Source organism: Xiphophorus maculatus, chromosome 15 (genome assembly GCF_002775205.1).
Source record: "Xiphophorus maculatus strain JP 163 A chromosome 15, X_maculatus-5.0-male, whole genome shotgun sequence".
In the NCBI taxonomy this organism is placed as follows: domain Eukaryota; kingdom Metazoa; phylum Chordata; class Actinopteri; order Cyprinodontiformes; family Poeciliidae; genus Xiphophorus; species Xiphophorus maculatus.
The window spans coordinates 4,691,562-4,711,143 of NC_036457.1; the positions used below are offsets into that span (position 1 = coordinate 4,691,562).

The following is a 19,582-nucleotide window of genomic DNA, read 5'->3' on the forward strand; positions in this document are numbered from 1 at the left end:
GGCCTTGACCTCTAGTGACCTCTGAGTTATCTCAGAACCGAGACGCCAGGATGAATCAGAACCACCTGAGCGCGAGTCACATGACCCGACGCTCTTCTTCTTACTGAATCTGCACTTTAAGTTGCATCATGTTCATGTGAAGCAAGCATGAGGCAACAGTAGAGAGGAACCGTTGGTTTGTAACCAGGAGTCGCCGCTCCTACAGAAACATGAACAAGTCAAACCTTAAATATAAAGATGGGAACAACGACAGGAAATACAAAAACAAAAGGTCAAAGGTCAAAAGGTTGGGCGAACTGTTGATGAACGAATGGCTAAAGGAAACAAATAAATGTTATCAAAAGCTTCATCCATTTTTTTGCTATAAAACAGACACAGCTAAACTCTGCAGCTGCGTTTCCACCAGATCTCACGTGAATTTTGAGCGAACTTTTAAAATGTCACAAAAAAGAAAATGCAAATTATGCGTGTTTCCTTCTGCTGGTTGGGAGCGAATCAGCCAGGCTTCACAGCATGTTGATGTTATCCATGGCTTTACTAAACAGGAAGTAGAGGCTGCTAACTAGCACGGACCAGGTTTTTTCTGGTAAGGCACAGACCCAGCAGTAGACGGCAGCGTTCACTACGCCAGAACTTTTCCTCCAAATCAGTTTCTGTCTCCTTTAGCGCTTCCAGAAAAAACGGAAACCACTTCAAGCTAAAAACGTTTCAGCAAAAAACAAGTTTGTTCTAAATTTCGTGTTTCCACGAAGTGAATTTATTTGGCCAATAAAAACGCAGCTTATGACGCAACGGAAAATAAGTAATCATAAAGCGACTATCAGCTTTTTATTATTTTGTTCAGAATGTAGGTCAGAACCAGAACCAGAACATTTCTTATAATGCTGCATGTTTTGCAGACTGAAAGGAACCAGCGCTGACTCAGCAGCTGCTCTGATCTGATCAGTTTTCTGGAAGCTGATATCGATCCTCTCACTTACGGTCGGGTCGCTGCCGTTCAGCGACACAAGCGGATTTTTACCGGAATCCGCCGAATCACTCAGACCGAAACTGCGAGAGAAATCCCACCCGGCTTCCGTAAACTGCGAGCGCGTTTCGCGAGAGAAACCCGAGGGGAGAAAGAGGAGAGGAAGAGGAGGAGGGAGGAGGAAGAGGGGATTTCCCGGATTCCCGGGATGAAGGAGAAAAACAACAACAGCAGGAGGAGCTGCAGCTTCCCGGAAAGGATGACGTCACACGAGCAGCAGGAATAATTAAGTGTTTCAGTTCATCTGAATATCATAAATAAGAACTTTCATGAAGAATAAATATAAAAAACAACATTAAATACATAAATAATAAATAAAATATAGCATTTTTACACGTTATTATTATCACACTGATGGGATTGAATTAAATTTTACTAAAAGTAAATATTATTTACATAATCTAAAGTGTTGAATTTATATCAAAGTAAACTAATTTAGCGGTATGTTGTAAATAAATAAAAACTAACTGAACTGGAGCCATTATTATTATTATAACTACAATACGACATAATTATTTACACGTTTCCTGTAGAAAATAAAGTTCACAGCTTTGAACATATTCATTTTTCTCTAGATGTTCTGTCTTATTTTAATCTTGATTGAAATAATAAATCATTTAAAAAATATTATTAATATTTGTATTTTCTGTCTGTATTAATGTACTAAAAAAATGAAACAAAGGATTAAAAAAAACAATATCTTTTACAGAAATGCAGGAGTATGAATAAAATAAAATGTTTATTATTAAGCAGATTATAAATAATAAATAAATGAATAAAGAAGATATTCTTATATTTGGCAGCATTGTTTTCACATTTATTTATAAAAATTTATGATAAAAACTCATTTATATTTAATGTAATTTGTTATATGACGGATCGTAAAAGTTTATTTGATGACAATCATATTTTTATTTGCTTATTTTATCTAAATATTTATTTATTTCCTCTGTGTAAATCTGTTTTATGATTTTTAGACATAAGGAGTTACATCTAGAGAAAATAACAGTTTCCTTAGAAATGATCTTTTATTTCATAAACTAACGTTTTCTTCCTCCCCTCCTCTTCCTCAGCCTCGTTCCCTGCAGCAGCCGATGACGTCGCCTTCATCCTTTCCGGGAAGCGGAGCCGTTCGTCCCGTTGCCGGGTTACCGGGAAGGCTCGCCCTCATCATCATCATCAGCTTTCATTTCATTAGCGGAGCGTTTCCAGCAGAACACGGCCGGTCCGATTCCCAGCCGGACCGGACCGGGCCGGAATCAGCCTGGAGGAAAACCTCAGCTAAAACTGACTTTACCCAGTTCATCTGACCCCAGGGTCAAAGGTCACATTTATTCATAAACAACAACAGCAGCTGACAAAGTTAAAGTAATAAAATAAAACAAAAAGACAGAAAGAAAGAAAAACAACAAATAAAGTCAAATATTAACAACAACTGGTGGAGGCAGCATCATGCTGTGGGACTGATTATTCTGCTGGAAGGAACATGGAAAAGACACCCAGCAGACTGGTTCTGGTTCAGATGGAACCAGTTAGCGTTCGGGCTAACAGGTTGATTAGCTAACAGCTAATTGGCTAGCAGGGTGATTAGCTAACATGCTAATATGCTAATTGGTCGGTTGACTAACGGGTAGGTTGGCTAACTGGTTGGTTAGCAACAGGTTTATTATCTAGCAGACTGGTTAGCTAGCGGGCTAGTTAGCTAGCAGGCTGGTTAGCTAACTGGCTGGTTAGCTAATAGGCTGGGTGGCTAACAGGTTGGAGGTGTGAGGAGAGAGGAAGTGACACGAGGGAAACAGGATTAGAAATGAATCAAACATTAAAAATAATTTGACATAAAAAAAGAAAAGAAAACACAATAAATAAAAGCCAACTGGAATCAGGACTGAACAGAAACAAAACAATCAGATTAAAGAAAGAAACTAAAGAACAAAATAATAAATAAACTAACAACTAAACAACCCGGATCATTTTCTTCTTTACTTCCTTTTATCCTTCCTTGTGTCCTAATCGCCTCTCTCTCTCTCTCCATCTTTTAATCTTCATTTGTCTCTGTCTTTTCTGTATTTCTTTATTTATTTTTCTTTCTGTTTTGGTTTTATTTGTTCTTTTTTCCGTTTTGTTTCTTCTTTTCTTTCCTCCGTCTTGGTGACTTTACTTCTATCTGTCCTCATATTTTTCTTTGCTCCCTTTTCTCCTTCCTGTTATTTTTTCTACTTTAAGTTTTTTTAAAGCTTCCATAATGTAAATAAATAAATCCCGCCCACATCGGAAATATTTTCCGTAATTTCAGGGAAACTTTAGTTGTGTTATTTTAAAATGAAATCCTGTTAAAACATCCTCCATCTTTCACTTTCTCTTCCACAGAGAGCCGCTGGTTTCCCAGAAGGAGAAACTTTCTGCTTTTTCCTCATAATGAAAGTGATGGAGCGGCTTTGGTTTCCTGCGACCCGCCCTGTGGGCCGCGGAGCCGGACGGGACCGCGGGAGAAAGTGCGAACTTGACTGACAGGAAGCCAGACTTTAGAGCAGGAAAAGAACCAGATGTTTCAGAACTGCTGCTGCTGCTTTATTTCAGGGCAGCAGGAAGTGAGGGTGGCGCAACAAACCGTCAAATGTCATCAGATCAGTTGAAGGAATTCTGTTCTGCTACATTCTCTGAATTCCTCTCGGTTTCCTTCTTCCCTCTGTTCACTTAATCATTTTTAATGTTTGCTTTCATCTCGTTTTCTCTTTTATCTTCAGCTTAAATAAAAGTTTAGACATTTCCACCGGTTTGCCTGCCGGGTATGGAAGACCAGAAGTGCCACAATCCAACTCATAAATCACTGATTAAATAAACATTAATCATTCATGTTTTACATGCAGAATTATTCTGAATAGTAAGTTTAACAACATAAACGTTTATAATTTTTTGACAGATTTTTGTTGAACCTACGGTACAGCGTTGCTGAAGTTTTGTGTTTTTGGGTTCATCTGAAGCAGCACTGTAAAACAAACGTCTCTAATTTACGGTAAAATCAGTATCTATATGAGAAAATTCTGGCAGCTGCCCGTATTTTACCGTAAATTAGAGGCATTTTTTTACAGTGACAATAATCTGCTTTTCTTCCAAACTGGTTCAGTTCTGAACGGCGGTGGCGTTCCTCAGGGCTCTGTCCTCAGTCTCTTTTTATTCGTTACCAATATGCTTCTTTGCTTCTGTTATGCTGCATCTTTATCCTGATACTGGTCAAATATTTAAGAATAAAATGTTTCTTAAATATTTGACTTTCCTCCTTTTTTACCCGTTTTTGTTCTTTAAAGCTTCCTGTCAGGCGGCGCTCAGAGATCGTTGTGTTTGACTCCAGTCAAATGGTGCAGAAAAACATGCAAATATCCTCACATACGAGTTAAATCTGATAAAAAAAACAGCCATAAATCAGGATTGCTGCATTAAAGGGACAAAACAAAATGTTTCCTCCTCTGGTGTTTAAATTCGCCGCAGAGCAAACGTTCGGTTCAGGAAGTGGAACTAAAACAAGAGGGAGAGAAGAAGCTGCACCGACCTGAAACCGCCAGAACCGGTTCCTGAACATAACCTAATGGACCAGAACCAGAACAACTCCTCAGATTCTCCTCTGGTCTCATTAAGCTAACGCCATGCAGAATTAAAATCAACGTCGCAGTTCAAGCTAAATATTCAGTAAATATTCAAATATTAAGTCTGAAGTTAAATATTTTGTTATTATTTTTGCTTTAAGCTAGCTCTGAAACGGTTAGCTCTGAAATGGTTAGCTCTGAAACGTTTAGCTCTGAAACGGTTAGCTCTGAAATGGTTAGCTCTGAAACGTTTAGCTCTGAAACGGTTAGCTCTGAAACGGTTAGCTCTGAAACGTTTAGCTCTGAAACGGTTAGCTCTGAAACGTTTAGCTCTGAAACGGTTAGCTCTGAAACGTTTAGCTCTGAAACGGTTAGCTCTGAAACGTTTAGCTCTGAAACGTTTAGCTCTGAAACGGTTAGCTCTGAAATGGTTAGCTCTGAAACGTTTAGCTTTGAAACGTTTAGCTTTGGAATGTTTAGCTCTGAAACGGTTAGCTCTGAAACGTTTAGCTCTGAAACGTTTAGCTCTGAAACGGTTAGCTCTGAAATGGTTAGCTCTGAAACGTTTAGCTTTGAAACGTTTAGCTTTGGAATGTTTAGCTCTGAAACGGTTAGCTCTGAAATGGTTAGCTCTGAAACGTTTAGCTTTGAAACGTTTAGCTTTGGAATGTTTAGCTCTGAAACGGTTAGCTTTGGAATGGCTAAATGTTGTGTTTTGGCTCGTTTAGAGTATTTACTTATTATGCAGAGAAAGTGTTTAGAAGACTCTCAGGCCGCCTGGAAAACTCCTGAACTCTGGACCGGATCAAGACTTAGCTTCCATCTGAAAAGTGCGGAGTGCATTTATTTTCATCCTTCTGGGTCTGCGTCTCCTCTGGCTGCAGATCTTCTGTTTTTCTGCCAGTCAGACTGGATGGAGAACATGTTAAAACATTAGTTTTCACGTCTTCCTACAAATTCTGAGCTGGTCTGGACTTTGACTAGGCCATTCTAACTCCATAAATAATTTTAACTATCCCATAATATCTCTGTCAGGGTGCAAGCTGGTCCTCTAACTGGATTCTCCTGGATTTATCTCCAGCTATGTTCCTCCAGCATAATGCTGCCACCACCATGGTCCACTAAAGAAGCTCTGGATCAGAACCAGAACCGCTGCCGTCCGATTCTGGACTCTGGCTGCTGATCAGGTGGATTTAGTCTGAAGAAACTGAATATTTGTGCCTAATTGGAGTTAAAGTCCAGTGAAAACTGAAACGTTGAGCGGCCATGTTCATGTCGGCCTGCCTGTCTGACCTTTGACCTGCAGGAACACGCGCGTGTCATCAGAGCGGGGAACGCCGTCCGGCTGATCATTAACCTTTACGGCCGCCGGAGCAGAGCCGCGACAACCCGCTTTTACGACATGTTTACCACTGGAAACGAGCCGACGCCGTTTCCATGGGAACCCAGCGGCACCAGAACCTCCAGAACCACCAGAACCACCAGAACCACTAGAACCTCCAGAACCGGCGACGGTTCACTCCTGAAGCACTGGAGATGGTTTCTGAGAAGAGGGGAAACTGAAACTTCAGATGAAACTGGAAGTTTCAGGACGACAAACCGAGGCACTGAAACGCAACATGAGACAACAGCAGATTATTCAGATTATTCAGATTATTCAGATTATTCAGATTATTCACTGAAACCAAGTTTATGCTGGAAAGTTTAACAGATTCAAGACAAAAACAAACAAAATCGACTTTTAAACTTTTTTGTGTTGATAAAGACAAAATATTTCCAGATTAAAGCTTCAGCAGTTTTGAAATTTCTGGTTAAATTCAAGATCAGGAAAATTATTTTGCTTCTGAATTAAATATTCTGTATTTCATTTTAAATATTTATTAGTTTCTATAACAGAAAATCTTTTTTTTTCTCCACATTTTAAACTGATTCAGATTAAATTTCTAAATCTGGAGTCATCAACATGTTTTAGTTATTAAAATGTCTATTATTTCTTAAAATGCTTCACCAACATCTAAGAAATCAAAGCATAAATTAATTTGTTTATGTGATTAAATTATTTTAATAACTTTTGTTCTGCAGTGAAGTAGAATAAATCCTGAATTATCTGAATATTAATTTATGTTACAACACAGTTTCTGTAACTGCTAAATTTTCTCAATAATCTGTGGATGTTGGACATGAAAACGTTTCATCAGAACCGAACCAGCAGCTCAGAACCGGATCCCAGAACCGGATCCCAGAACCGGATCCCAGGACAGGAATCCGCTCCTAACCAGCTGCTGGAAGAAAATTTTCAATTTAGAATCAGGTCTATGCTTCTATAATTTGAGAGGACTTCCTGTTTGGGAGGACTTCCTGTTTGGGAGGACTTCCTGTCCCAGCAGGAGAATCATCAGAGTAATCTGATTACTTTGAGCTAAAATAGTTACAGTCAGCAGGTTTTCTTATTAAAACACATAGAGAAGAAATTAATTGATCATTTATCGCTGCCTTCCAATCAGATGGAAACTCAGGAAACATTCATCCTTCCTCTGGTCGGGAGGAATGCTGGGAATGCTGGGAATGATGGGAATGATGGGAATGAGAAACCATGGCAACGGGGAGACGCTGAGCTGTACAAACGTCAAAGTCAGGTTTGTTTATTTATTTACTATTATTGTTAAACTCTGAGTCGGATTAAAAATATGAAAATAAGATTAGAAATTAGGTCAGAGGATGGATGACAAAAAACAGAGAGAAAAGAGGGAAGGAGAGGAGGAAGAGGAGGAAGAGGAGGAAGAGGAGGGAAGCCGCTCCTGTTATGACCGATCAGCTGCGTTGCATCATCACACAATCAGAGTCCTATAAATAGGATGATGTCATCCCCCCTCCCCTCCCTCATCTCTTTCGCTCTCTGTTTAGTAAGGCGTGACGTCACAGGCCCCGCCCCCCTCCGGGCCTTATATAAGCAGGTGATGCAACCGGAGCGGCAGAAGCGCAAGCCGCCGCGGGAAAGGAACAGCGGTTCATTTTGTCCAGCTCAACCAGAACCAGAACCAGAACCAGAACCTCGGAACTTTAACAGGTAAGGAGAGGGGGGGGGAGTGCTTCCGGTGGGGGGGGGCGGGCTGACGGAGGCTCTGTCCCGGGGAGGAGAAGCCGGGCTTCCCGGTGCGCTCCGGTCCCGGTCCCGGTTCGGGTCCGGTTCGCTTCCCGGCGCGCAGAGAAACCAAAAGCTGAAGCTGCGCGGTTTTTAATGCGCGGGTTGTAATCCGGAATAAATAAATGATCTTTATTGTTTTATATTTTTAACTGAGATTTTTGTTTCTGGTCCGACTTGTTGCTGAAATTAAGTCAAGTTGGAGATCAGCAGAAACTGAGACCAACACAATTATTATTATTATTATTATTATTATTGTTGTTGTTGTTATTAAAGTCACAAATAATTCCAAAGAGAGACCAGACTAACTGTAGCTAAATCATAAAACTATGTGGATAAAAATGAAATATGAACACTTTGAGTAAATAAAGAATTTAAGAAAATAACAACAAAAATCAGGAAGAAATAAAAAATAATTCATATAATATAAAATATAATTCTTCTTATTTAGTGCTGCAGGATAGTAAAATATTGTCGCCTCTTTGAAAATAAACTTCCTGTCAATGATTCCCTCTGACGGCTTTCCCTGCTTCCTCCTCTGGAGATTTACTGGACTGTCGTCCTTCCAGCTGATTTTCTTGTTGACCTCCAGACTTTGTTTAGTTCTGCTCTCCAGTCACGATGACTCGGCAGAAACCGGCTGGCAGCTGGACTTAAAGTTTCAGTTTGTAACTTTTCTAAACTGTTTCCAGCCTGTTGATCCAGTTTCATAGATAATCTGATAATAGATGGAGTTGTTACAGCTGCTGCACTGAAAACATCTAATCAGAGCCTGGAGGCGGGGCTAGGCGCTGTCAATCATCCTCATGTATGTGCCGCTAAATGGGCTAGTTGTGGAGAAGCAACAGCAAATCAGTGGCTATGCTAACTAGCCTAGCATTCACAACATGCTATGATTTAGCAGCGCCACACAAGATTGTGATTGACAGCGCTAAGTCCCGCCTCCTGGCTAGTTGTTTTTGCAGCGGGGGGAGGAGCCTGAGTTTGGGTTTATTTAATGTTGCTGTGTTCTGACCCGATTCCTCTGGTTCCTCAGGATGATGCTGCAGCATTCAGGTCTCTCTCTGGCCGACATCAGCTGCTCCGCCCTCGTCCCCTGCCTCTCGCCGCCCGGCTCGCTCACGCTGGGCGACTTCACCAGCTACTCGCCCATCGTGAAGGACGAGCTGCGGACGGCCATCCAGGCCAAGCGGCGGTCCAACGGGCTGAGCGCTGACGTCAGCTCGGACGGCGCCAGCTCCGGGTCGGACCGCACCGGCCTCAAGAGAGAGGTGAGTTAAAGGCCGCGCGGCGCCGCCTCCGCTGCCGCGTTCCTGAAGGTTAACGGCGTTTCTCATCCTGCAGCTGACGACCGAGGAGCACGAGAGGAGGAAGAGGAGGAGAGAGAGGAACAAGATCGCTGCTGCGAAATGTCGCAACAAGAAGAAGGAGAAAACCGAGTGTCTGCAGAAGGTAAACTCCTGCTGCAACTAACGATTAATCGATTCATCGAATACAAATTTAGAACATTCTGCAGATTTTTGATTTAAGCCATTTTTATACAGCATGAGGAATAAATCAATAGATGGAAATAAACAATTTAATTTGTTTTTAAGTAAGAAAATCAACATTTTGTTACCTAAAAGTCCCAGCAGCATCAGGTTAGTGACAGTTTGAAAGATGCAAAAAATCTGCAGAGTAAATTTACAAAAAAATTATTTTATCTGTAATTCAAAATGTTTTTGTTCAGTTTCATTAAACCGTCAGGATGTTTGTTCTGTTACCAGATCACCTGGTTTAATCTAGTTAACATTAATAAACTAGTCGATTATTCTATAATCGATTAATCGTTTCGGCCTCATTTTGATCGATTGAGTTCATTTGGTTTGACCTCTCGGCGATTAATCGATAACTGATTGCCGGTTGCCTCCTGGCTGCAGGAGTCAGAGAAGCTGGAGAGCGTCAACGCGGAGCTGAAGCAGCAGATCGAGGAGCTGAAGCAGCAGAAGCAGCAGCTGGTCTACATGCTCAACCTGCACCGGCCCACCTGCATCGTCCGCGCTCAGAACGGCCAGACGCCCGAAGACGAGCGCGACCTCTTCATCCAGCACATCAAGGACAGCGCCTTCCAGCTCCACGGCCTCACCGCCTCGTCCTCCTCCGCCGCGGCGCCGCTGGACGGCGGCGCGCTGACGCTGGACGACATTCAGTGTTCGGGTCACCTATGATGGCGGCCGGCTTCCTGCGGCAGGAAGTGAACTCTGACCTTCCAGCCGGCTGGACGGCTTCACCGTTACACTTTATGGTTCATTTAACGTTCGACACTTTGAGACAGTCTGGGCCAAGAACCGACACGAAGCACTGAAACCAAACCAACATCAGTTTTTATCGTTTGTCTATGTTTTGTACCAGTGATTTGGAGGCGATTGTCGCCCCCTGCAGGCGGCTGAGTGACTCCCACATGTGTGTGTTTATTGTATGCATAAAGATTATTTATTAGAGGAGCAGAGAATGATGTGACGTTGTAACGACACTGTTTGTCCTGTAGATCTGATATCACTGCTGCTATTTAACGCTCAGGAGCTGCACTGGCTGTAGATTTTGTACTTTTTGTTTTGAGAATAAACCTCTGAAACATAAATCAGGATGTTTGCTGATGAGAAAGGAAGAGTTATGTCCAGTAAAATCTGTTTGCATGCAGAGGAATATTTCTCTATGCAGACGACTCACTGCTGTTCCCTTAAATTAACCGAAATTTAATCTGCTACATCTTTTGCAACACAAACATCTAAAGTTATTTTTCCATAAAGATGAAGCTGCTCGAATTCAAGTGTTAATTTTTTTTTATTCTCTTGTTTTTAGCTGCATGTAAACAACAGACGCCTCTTCTTCTGACGGAACAAAATGTTTATTTTTTGAATATATTTATTTATTCAGCCCAGGGTTTGAACCTTATTTTGTAATAATCTCCTGCCTAACTTTCATTTTCTGCACTTTGAACTTTTCATCAGGTTTGTTCCTTACAGGAAAGTTTTATTCTGAAAAAATCTACAAAAACCAGATTTTAACTCAAAATAATTTCCTTACTTTCACTAATTAACTGAAGGGAAAAACTGGAGTTACTAATATGAGGACAGGTTACGTTTGTGTGACGATGTTTGTAACGTCGTCTGTGTTTTTCGTGTTTTTGCGATCATTCCTCCTCGGTTTAACGTTTCGTTTCAGTCTGAATAAAATGTAACGTTTCAGGTACGACTGCACTGCTGCTCCTCCCCTTTTGTTAAATTCTGTTTTTGATACTTTTTTACATTAAAACATGGATTATTAAACTTGTCGTTGTCATTTTTAACCCAAAGTTTGCTCTGAATATTAGAGGAAAATTGTTCAGAACATGAAACCTAAAACCTGAAAATTAAAAAATTAACTCATTACTTCAACATGCTCAATATTATGACATTGAAGTCTATTTCCTAATTGATTTAAAAATAAACAATAAAATGGAAATTTAAGCATTAATTCTAAACGGTAAAAAGTTTTCTGAAAGAGAAACATTCAGATTAAGATCTAAGCTAATTAATTTTTATAAAAGACTTTATTTAAAGAAATGATTTATGATCTAATTTTTAGTTGCAAGATCTAAAAATATATTTTAAAGTAAAATAAAGAAAATAATTTCTCTGCACTGAAAAGCCTTTTGACTGGATTACCATTTTTATTTATTTTTATTTATGATGGCAGTATAAAATATAAACAAGGAAAAACATTTTTTTATGCCTCCATAATCTTAAAATTTGAAAAGGATCAGAAATAAGAAGCAGACAAACTTACTGAACTCCCAGCTGCCCTTTGATTAATTTTTAGATTTATTTTTAATTGTTTTGTAAAGATGAAGTTTTGTGAATGGAAGGATTATTTTTCCAGATTTTTCTATTTTTGTGGTTATTTTATTGAAACCTGAGAAGTTTGAGGCCTGGAGGGAAAAACACTGAAACTTTACAGAAACCGTTTTGTTCTCGGTTCTGTTTGGATTCTGATAAACATGAACAGGATGTTAACACATGATGAAACGTCTCTTCTGAGAAGATTAAAAACTCATTAACTGTCAGGCATGACAGAAACATTTCCCAACCCAAACATGAGGAAGTGAGCAACGATCGAGTCCGGACCCGTCTGCAGCTGTCTGCGACCCGCAGGAGCCCCAGAACCGAACCGAGCCGCACCAGAGCAGACAGACACCTGGAGACCCGCTGAAGTCTCTCACAGGAAGTGACATCACAACAGGTCTGACTCCTGCCGACATTCACATTGCATTTCTTAACATGATGAAACCAGAGCGATTCAACGAGTCTCTGCATTTCATTTGTCACTTCATTCTTCCCTTCTTTTCATTTTCCAGGTTCTACATATAAATCCTGACCACAAAGGAAATATTAACCACGTAGAACTTTAATATTTTATACTTTAAAATGTTTACAAGGCACTTCAAAGTTCTTTACATCATAAAAACAAAACAGCGTCATAAATTATGGAACATAAACATTACATTTTGTCAAATGCCATCAACAAAATTGTCAATATTCATCAATAGTCAGTTATTATTAATGAAGTAGAACCAGGTGGATTCAGAGGAACTCTGAGTTTCAGCTGTTTTTATCCACTTGATTTTTCTTTAAATTTGTTGCTTTATTGGTAAAATCAATATTTTTGTGGTAAAATATTTATTTCACTTGTTGAAATAAATAACATGCGTGAGGCAGTGCAGTGCTGTGCCTCACCTCTGGGCAGTGTTGTATAGTAACGAAGTAAAAATACTTCACTAATTTACTTAAGTATATTTTGGAGTACTTCATACTTTCCTCGAGTATGAAAATTTTTGATGACTTTCACTTTTACTTCACTATATTTCCGAACTTAATCGCGTACTTTTACTCCGATACATTTTCAATGTGTGGTTTAGTTACTCGTTACAAAAAAGCGAGAGAGAGAAACAAAGTGTTTTGATCCCACCTACTGATTAGCAAGTAGCAAGTAGGCTACCGAACAAAGTCCGTAGCCTACTTGCCTGGGCTTGTTCATCACCACCAATAGGATACACCTGTTTCGCTTCTCCCATTAAACACAAAGCAAGTCTCGCAATCAGCCGCAGCCACATGGAGGAGGAGACGGAGACCACAACGACTGCAACTACGTCGGACACGGCTCCAGGGGAACCACCAGCTGGTGAAGAGAGCCCATGGCCTTATTTAAACACAATACACTCTTTCGTGGGTGTTAAAGATGCAGTTTATGTTATTCCTGCCCGAAGATGTGGAAATTCTATCTTACAAAAACTCCCCGTCCAACTTGAAGAAACACATCGAGGTAACGTCTTATGAAATGGTTATAATCCTCCTGCTTCAGTAACTATAGCTTGGTCACTAGGCACTACTGTATTGTGAAACGTTGACCATAAATGAACTTTGTTTGGCATTGTTTCAGTTCCATACGTGGTGTATTTAGATTAGGCCTAATGTTGACTGTAGCAGGCTACCTAGACTCCTCTGTTCAAGGGGGGACAGAAGCCATAGCGATAGCAATTTAGACTAAATTTAACGAATATAGGAAAGGCATGCAAGTTCAAAACCAGGTTTACAGATGCCAATAAGCTGCATTTCCCTCCCAATTCTTTTTTTCTTTTGCATAATGACCAGTTGTGTGCACCACCTACTGACTGTAGCATTGACTGGTTCACTGATTTGTGAAGTAGAGTAATCGTAACAGATCTTTTTCTTCATGTTGGCCGCATTTTCTGTACTATTTATTTTTCTCATTTTCAGCACTGACCTTACTTGAACTTAAGGCTTACAAAAACTTTGTATTTTCTGTCCTGGAGGGTATACTAAGAAGCTGGTTCAGTTGTAAAGCAGGTTAAGTTAACCTTGTGCTATAGGTAAAGCACCTAATTTTCTTAACTAAATGATGCCTGCAGGTATATCTATTAGCAGGTTTAATTTTGCCTGCACTTGGTTGGGTACATTATTTTAAGTGTATTTGACAAGTTTACCAAAATATAAAAAATGTCATTCAAACTGCATTTGCTTTGTTTTACTTTTTACTTGTACTTTTCATTACATTACTTGAGTACATCCATTTTTACAGTAATTTCCATACTTAAGTACAAGAAGTTTCAGATACTTTAAGACTTTTACTCAAGTAACATTTCAGTCAGTGACTTCGACTTTTACCAAAGTCATATTTTGGAGAGGTACTTATACTTTTACTTGACTCTGAGATTTCAGTACTTTATACAACACTGCCTCTGGGGGCGCTGTGTCACACAAACTGAGTGAGTTTGCCCACTATTCTCTTAAAATCGCCAAATATTCATGTTTATTACACGTATTTCACATATACTGACTTTCCACTGTCTGTCTAATAGATTTAGTTAATGTGAGTGGTTTGTTTAGTCTTTCTGATCCATAAATGCGCAGCAAAAATGTGCAGAATGAAACAAAACGTACCGGGCGTGACAGACAGGGGGCAGTGCTGAGCCCCACAGACACAAAGAACAGCAGGCGCTCTTCTTCTACGCTTTGAAAACACTGAAAACAATCGGAAAAATTGAGAAAATACGGTTGGAATCAAACAGTTTAAGGTCTCTCTGCTCTCTAACTTTTAAAAATGAAAATAAAATGAGAGAAAAACCAGAAGGATTTTTATTTAGGAAGATGGTGGCGAGGATTTCATCCAGACAAAAAGGTTCTTACACAATCTGCAATTTTAATCTGAAAAGAGGAAGGTCAACCAAAGCAAACATTGAAACTTAAAGACATCAAGCCTGACCTTGTATTGAATATTATTTTATTTAAAATAATACTATTCATATTAAATATAAACAGACTGTCATATTGTTTAATTGTGTAGGGCTGGAGGTGGCAGAGTTTCCAAAAGCGATACTTAAGTAACATCAGCTTTACTTCCAAATATTTTCACTCAAGTAAAAGTAAAACATACATTTCTCAAGTGAGAGTGAAAAGTATTTGGTTAAAAGTCATTCAAGTCCTGAGTAACTGATCAAGTTATCAATAAAAATTACATCAGAAGGACCAAAATACAAAGTAAGTGGAACTTTTGGTATTTTATTTACTCAGTTACATTTACTTGAGTACATTTTTAGAAAAAGTATATTTTTAGGAGTATGCTGTACTTCTATTACTATGATGTACTTGTAATTTTATTATGAAGTATTTCTTCCCTTACTTGAGTAAAATGTCTGGATTTTCTTGAAAAACAAAAGAAAAACTCACCAGACAGACAAACCAGCAGCTTCTGCTAGATTCATAAATTTTTTATTAAAAGAAACTGATTTGGTGGTGGAGGGTTTAGCGCGACCCACATTCAGAGGTGTCGCGGGTTCGACTCCCGGACGTTTACCGCATGTCTTCCCTCCACTTTTCCTGTCAGCCTACTTTGAATAAGGGACACTAGAGCCCACAAACAAAAAGAAAGGCCCCTTGTGGGGCAATAAAAAAAAAAAAAAAAGATTTGGAAAAATGTTCTTTGCGTTTTGTTATTTATTATATGTATTTTTTTTTAAATAAATCTCCTATTTTCATCATGTTATTAATTAATTTATAAATGTCACAGTTTAAACTCAATATTAATTTAGCAAGCTAAATATTTCATTAGCTATCTCAATATTTAGCGAGCTAATGTAATATTTAGCTAGCAAGGTAGATAACTGTTTACTGGACAAGCTTAAAATATTATATTTATAAATGACTGAATGACATCATAACGTTTCACCCATCAAATGGGTGAAAAATGACCAATTTTTCTGTCATCATTGCTGGTAATTTGTGACGCTGTAGCTCCTCGAACAGCAGCCTTTACATGCGTAACTTGGTGTCTTTCCATTTTAAAGCTTTTCACAGAAACGGATTCTCTCTTAAAGTGAAAGTAGAAGTAGGAAGTTTCATCACAACCTGCAGAGAACATGACACCTCATGCAGATTGGGGTCAAAGCTGCGGTTCCTGGAAGCGTAAGATGTTCGGCTGTTTCAGCTCAGGTTTCCTGTGGCGTTCAGCGGATGAACCGTCGGTCTGAGGAGGAAAATTCACCGGAAAGCGTTAAGGAGACTCAGCTGGAGGAAGGAGAGAGGAGGGAAGGAAACAAGGAAAGGAAAAAAAAAAAATTCCAGAATATTCTGGTCTGAATCCAAAAACCGTCAAATAAGCCTATTTTTGTTGTTTGTTTTTTGCCCTGATTTTCTCTTTACTAGAATCTTCCAGCGTCCTGCAGTGTGTGCTGTGTAACGTGGTGGTGTGCTGAATATGGCCCAACTAGAATCAGGCATATTCAACTTTGTCTTGGTCTGATTATCTCATCCTGTGGGTTTTTACTGACTGGGAGCGAGAACGCAGCCTGTAGCCAATCAGAAAGCGCGGTGACGTAAGAACGGAGGGGAATCCCAAACCATTGTCATGGCAACTGTGGACATCAGAGGTGATATGTGGAAATGTTTATTACTCCATGTAAAGGTCATTTTTATATATGTTTATTATATCTGGTTATGATTATTCAGTTAAAAATGTTAACTATGAAAAAACATAACTCACCTCTAGATCATAGAGCAGCAAATAGAGCGGCTGCTCCACCATCTTTTATCAGGGGAAACTCATTTTTAGATATGTGGAATGTAACTACAGAAGGTCAGAGGAAGCTGATTTTATGGTAAGACGGCTTACCGTATGGCGGAACTGCTGAGACCCGTCAGGGTTTCTGCAGTTTCCACATTCAGGCCAACACAGAAAAACTCACTGCTGTTTCTGCTGAAACTTCCCAACTTCTGGTCACTGATGTCACAAAAAGATAAATCATGATGCTGTGAAAGTAAGTACGCCCTCACAGAGTTAATGGAAATTTAAATAAATCCAACAGACACCAGACTAATTATTCACAAAATAAACACAAATAGAAATAATCCTGTTTAAATGATCACTGCTGAAGCAGCAGCGAATTATTATTACAGGTGCTTTATATTAAAATATAAAATAAAGATTTCAATTATTACATTTTGCAAACATAAATATTGATTACAGAAATAAACTGAAAATTTTCAGACAGAAATCCTGATTCACCAACAAAACACATATATTTCATTTTTTTATTTAAATTATTCATTAAAAACCAACATGAAGAATTTCCATTTACTGGAATATTAATAATGGATGATATCCATTAATAATGGACTTATATGTTACTTATACTGTATGTATCATTATTTTTAAAAAATAAATAATTTATGATATCCATTAATAATGGATATAATCCATTATTTATTAATAACTTTTTTTATTCAAATAACCATATTTGAATTAAAAAAAAACTCAACATGGTGAGATGTTATTTTAAAAATTATAAATTGAGATTTAAATGAATATATTTAACAAAAAAAATTAACCTAGATTCAATAGAAAAAAATGTCTGGAACTTATTTATTCAATAATTTTTTTATTAATCAATTAATTTATTTTTATACATTCTGATGACATTAATAAAGAATCCTGGATGTGTGATGACTCTTCGCCGCCACTAGAGGTCAGCAGAGTCCCGCCGCCTGCAAGCAGCTGATGGAGGATAAACGGCGCCCTCTGGCGGCAAGTCAGTTCATTATCTGGCAGCTGGATCCAGATGTGAAAGGTCACTGACCTCAGACTGAGCGAGCCGCGGCGTCAGGCTGCAGGCTGGGGGAGGTGAAGGAGCAATGCATGATGGGACAGAAAGGTTCATGAGCCCTGAGAGCCTCAGAGAGGAAGTTCTGCTCCTCAGAGAGAGAATCCACCTGCAGACAAAGACCACAGAAATAAATACGTCATCATAATGTCAATAATGATAAAATAGTGACAAATAAGTCAGAATAGATTATAAAATAAAGAAATCATAAATCAATAACAAGAGTAGTAAATGAGTAAAGTAATTTCCAAATAAAATATATAAATAATATCATAAATAACAAAAGGTAATAGTAATACTTGAATAAAAGATTTAGAAAACAATGCAATAAATAGATCATAATAGAGAAATAGATAATAAATAAATAACACTGATACATGAAAATATCATTTAAAAATAAAATATTAAAATCATTTGATAATATATATTACTATTTTACACTGTAAATGTAAAATATTTGATTCTTTTGGTTAATTTTAAAGCATATTTTTTATTCAAATGTTGGTAAATTTACAAAAATAAATATTTAGTCTTTATACAGAAATGTTTCCTGTCAGCCAGAATAAATGATTAGTTCAACTATTTATAATTAATGCAGAAATGAAACATTTCAGTGAAGACAGGAAGTAGTTTGTTGGCGAACAGGAAGTACCTCTCTCTTCAGCTTCCTGTTTCTTTGCTCCAGCAGCTCACAGGCCTGAAACCAGATACATTTATTGGTTTACAGTAAAAAACATCAAACATGTTCAACTTGGAGGTTTTAATTCTGCTTTGAGAAAAATAACATCTGAATGGCTGCAAACACGAGGAAACAGATCTGACTTTGACTAGGCCGCTGAACGTCTGAGCATCATAGAGCGTTTTTTTCCCTCAATATTCTTGTTTTTGGCGTTGAGAAGCAGTTGCATTCATTTTTCTCGGCCATGTGAATCTGCTTCCTGTCCTGACAGGAAGAGTCCTAAAGCGGCCAGAGGCCTGCATGTCTCAGAGGTCAGAGGTCAAAGTCTGACCTGGTGCAGCTGGTCGGCCCTCTGCGTTTGTCTCTTGCGGCTCTTCTGAGCGGCCACTCGGTTCTTCTCCCTCCTCTTCATCCTCCGGCCTTCGTCCTTCAGACCCTGAGCCAATCAGAGACCGTCAGCTCCTCCTGGCCCAGAACCATCCCGGTGCGTTTCTACGGCGACCTTACCGTCCATCCACCGCCCAGGTGAGCGGCCCGGCCCGGCTGCTGCTGCTGGCTGGACGGATCCGACATGTTGAGCGCTCGGAACGGCGATCCGGAGCAGAAGGCGGCGCGGCGCAGTCTGGACCTGCAGCGCTTTCACATCACCTTTCACTTCCCACGCTTAGCAGAAACTCCGGTTTCCAGAAGTCAGGTGACTACGGTGACCTCTGACCCCAGGTGGGACGGGTCCAGACTGCAGCAAGTCTATAGAGATCCGAGCCGGACTCCAGAACCGGGCTGATATTTTAGATTAACCTGTGAAGTGAAGTTCATCTAAACGTGAAGAAACGATGAAAACCAAAGAAAATGTTTTTTCTGCCACATCAGTGTTTAAAAAGTTTAAATATTAGAAACTGAAAAACCTGCAAAGTTTCCTGGAGCTTCAACTCAGGGGTGCACAAACTTTTGGTCACATCTTTCGAAACTGTCAAAGTGTTCAACTTAAATTCACTTTAAACAAATAATCAGATTTATACCAAACTTAAGAGTTTTGCAGTTTTTACTTTTTAAAATAATTTTTGTAAATGTGAAAAAAAAAATAATTTCTGATCAATTAAACCAGGATTTCTTTTGTCTTGGAAAATGTTTCCTTAAGGAAAGTTTTCAGTAAAAGTCACCAGATTCTGTAGAAACTAATAATTGCTGCAGCTGTCAGTGTTTCTGTTGTGTGAAGATTTATTTTCAATAAAATTTCACCCTAATTAAATATAGAAAATCTGCATCTTTTTAAAATTCAGAACAATTAAAACTTTTTTTAAATATAATTTTTTAATTATATTTTACTAATGCTAACGTTGTGCTAACCACTGTTGATAATCAGCTGAACGAACCATTCAGCTTCACCATGACGCAGAAAACATTTTTATTTTTGACTTTCATAAACAAACATGAGGAACGTAAAAAAAAAACTGGGATT

At 38.9% G+C, this 19,582-nt stretch overlaps 2 protein-coding genes across 2 annotated transcripts; one reads left to right on the forward strand and one right to left on the reverse strand.

Moving 5' to 3' along the window:
* Positions 1 to 7,568: 7,568 nt before the first annotated feature.
* atf3 (activating transcription factor 3) lies at positions 7,569 to 11,058 on the forward strand. The gene is made up of 4 exons (XM_023347267.1): positions 7,569 to 7,675; positions 8,787 to 9,021; positions 9,095 to 9,202; positions 9,670 to 11,058. The coding sequence occupies exons 2-4, from the start codon at positions 8,788 to 8,790 to the stop codon at positions 9,955 to 9,957; spliced, it is 630 nt and encodes a 209-aa protein (XP_023203035.1). The 5' UTR covers positions 7,569 to 7,675; position 8,787; the 3' UTR covers positions 9,958 to 11,058.
* A 6,176-nt stretch (positions 11,059 to 17,234) lies between these two features.
* LOC102222838 (basic leucine zipper transcriptional factor ATF-like 3) lies at positions 17,235 to 19,576 on the reverse strand. Its single transcript, XM_005816895.2, has 4 exons — positions 18,631 to 19,576; positions 18,455 to 18,559; positions 18,097 to 18,141; positions 17,235 to 17,553 (listed from the first exon to the last, which is right to left on the reverse strand). Exons 1-4 carry the CDS (start codon positions 18,694 to 18,696, stop codon positions 17,422 to 17,424), a joined length of 348 nt encoding a protein of 115 aa, XP_005816952.1. The 5' UTR covers positions 18,697 to 19,576; the 3' UTR covers positions 17,235 to 17,421.
* Positions 19,577 to 19,582: the final 6 nt, after the last annotated feature.

Coding starts and splice junctions, on each gene's coding strand:
- atf3 (XM_023347267.1), top strand. CDS start 8,788: ATGATGCTGCAGCATTCAGGTCTCTCTCTGGCCGACATCAGCTGCTCC. Junction 9,022..9,094: donor GCACCGGCCTCAAGAGAGAG/GTGAGTTAAAGG, acceptor CTCATCCTGCAG/CTGACGACCGAGGAGCACGA. Junction 9,203..9,669: donor AAACCGAGTGTCTGCAGAAG/GTAAACTCCTGC, acceptor TCCTGGCTGCAG/GAGTCAGAGAAGCTGGAGAG.
- LOC102222838 (XM_005816895.2), bottom strand. CDS start 18,696: ATGTCGGATCCGTCCAGCCAGCAGCAGCAGCCGGGCCGGGCCGCTCAC. Junction 18,560..18,630: donor ACCTGGGCGGTGGATGGACG/GTAAGGTCGCCG, acceptor TGATTGGCTCAG/GGTCTGAAGGACGAAGGCCG. Junction 18,142..18,454: donor GGGCCGACCAGCTGCACCAG/GTCAGACTTTGA, acceptor ATCTGGTTTCAG/GCCTGTGAGCTGCTGGAGCA.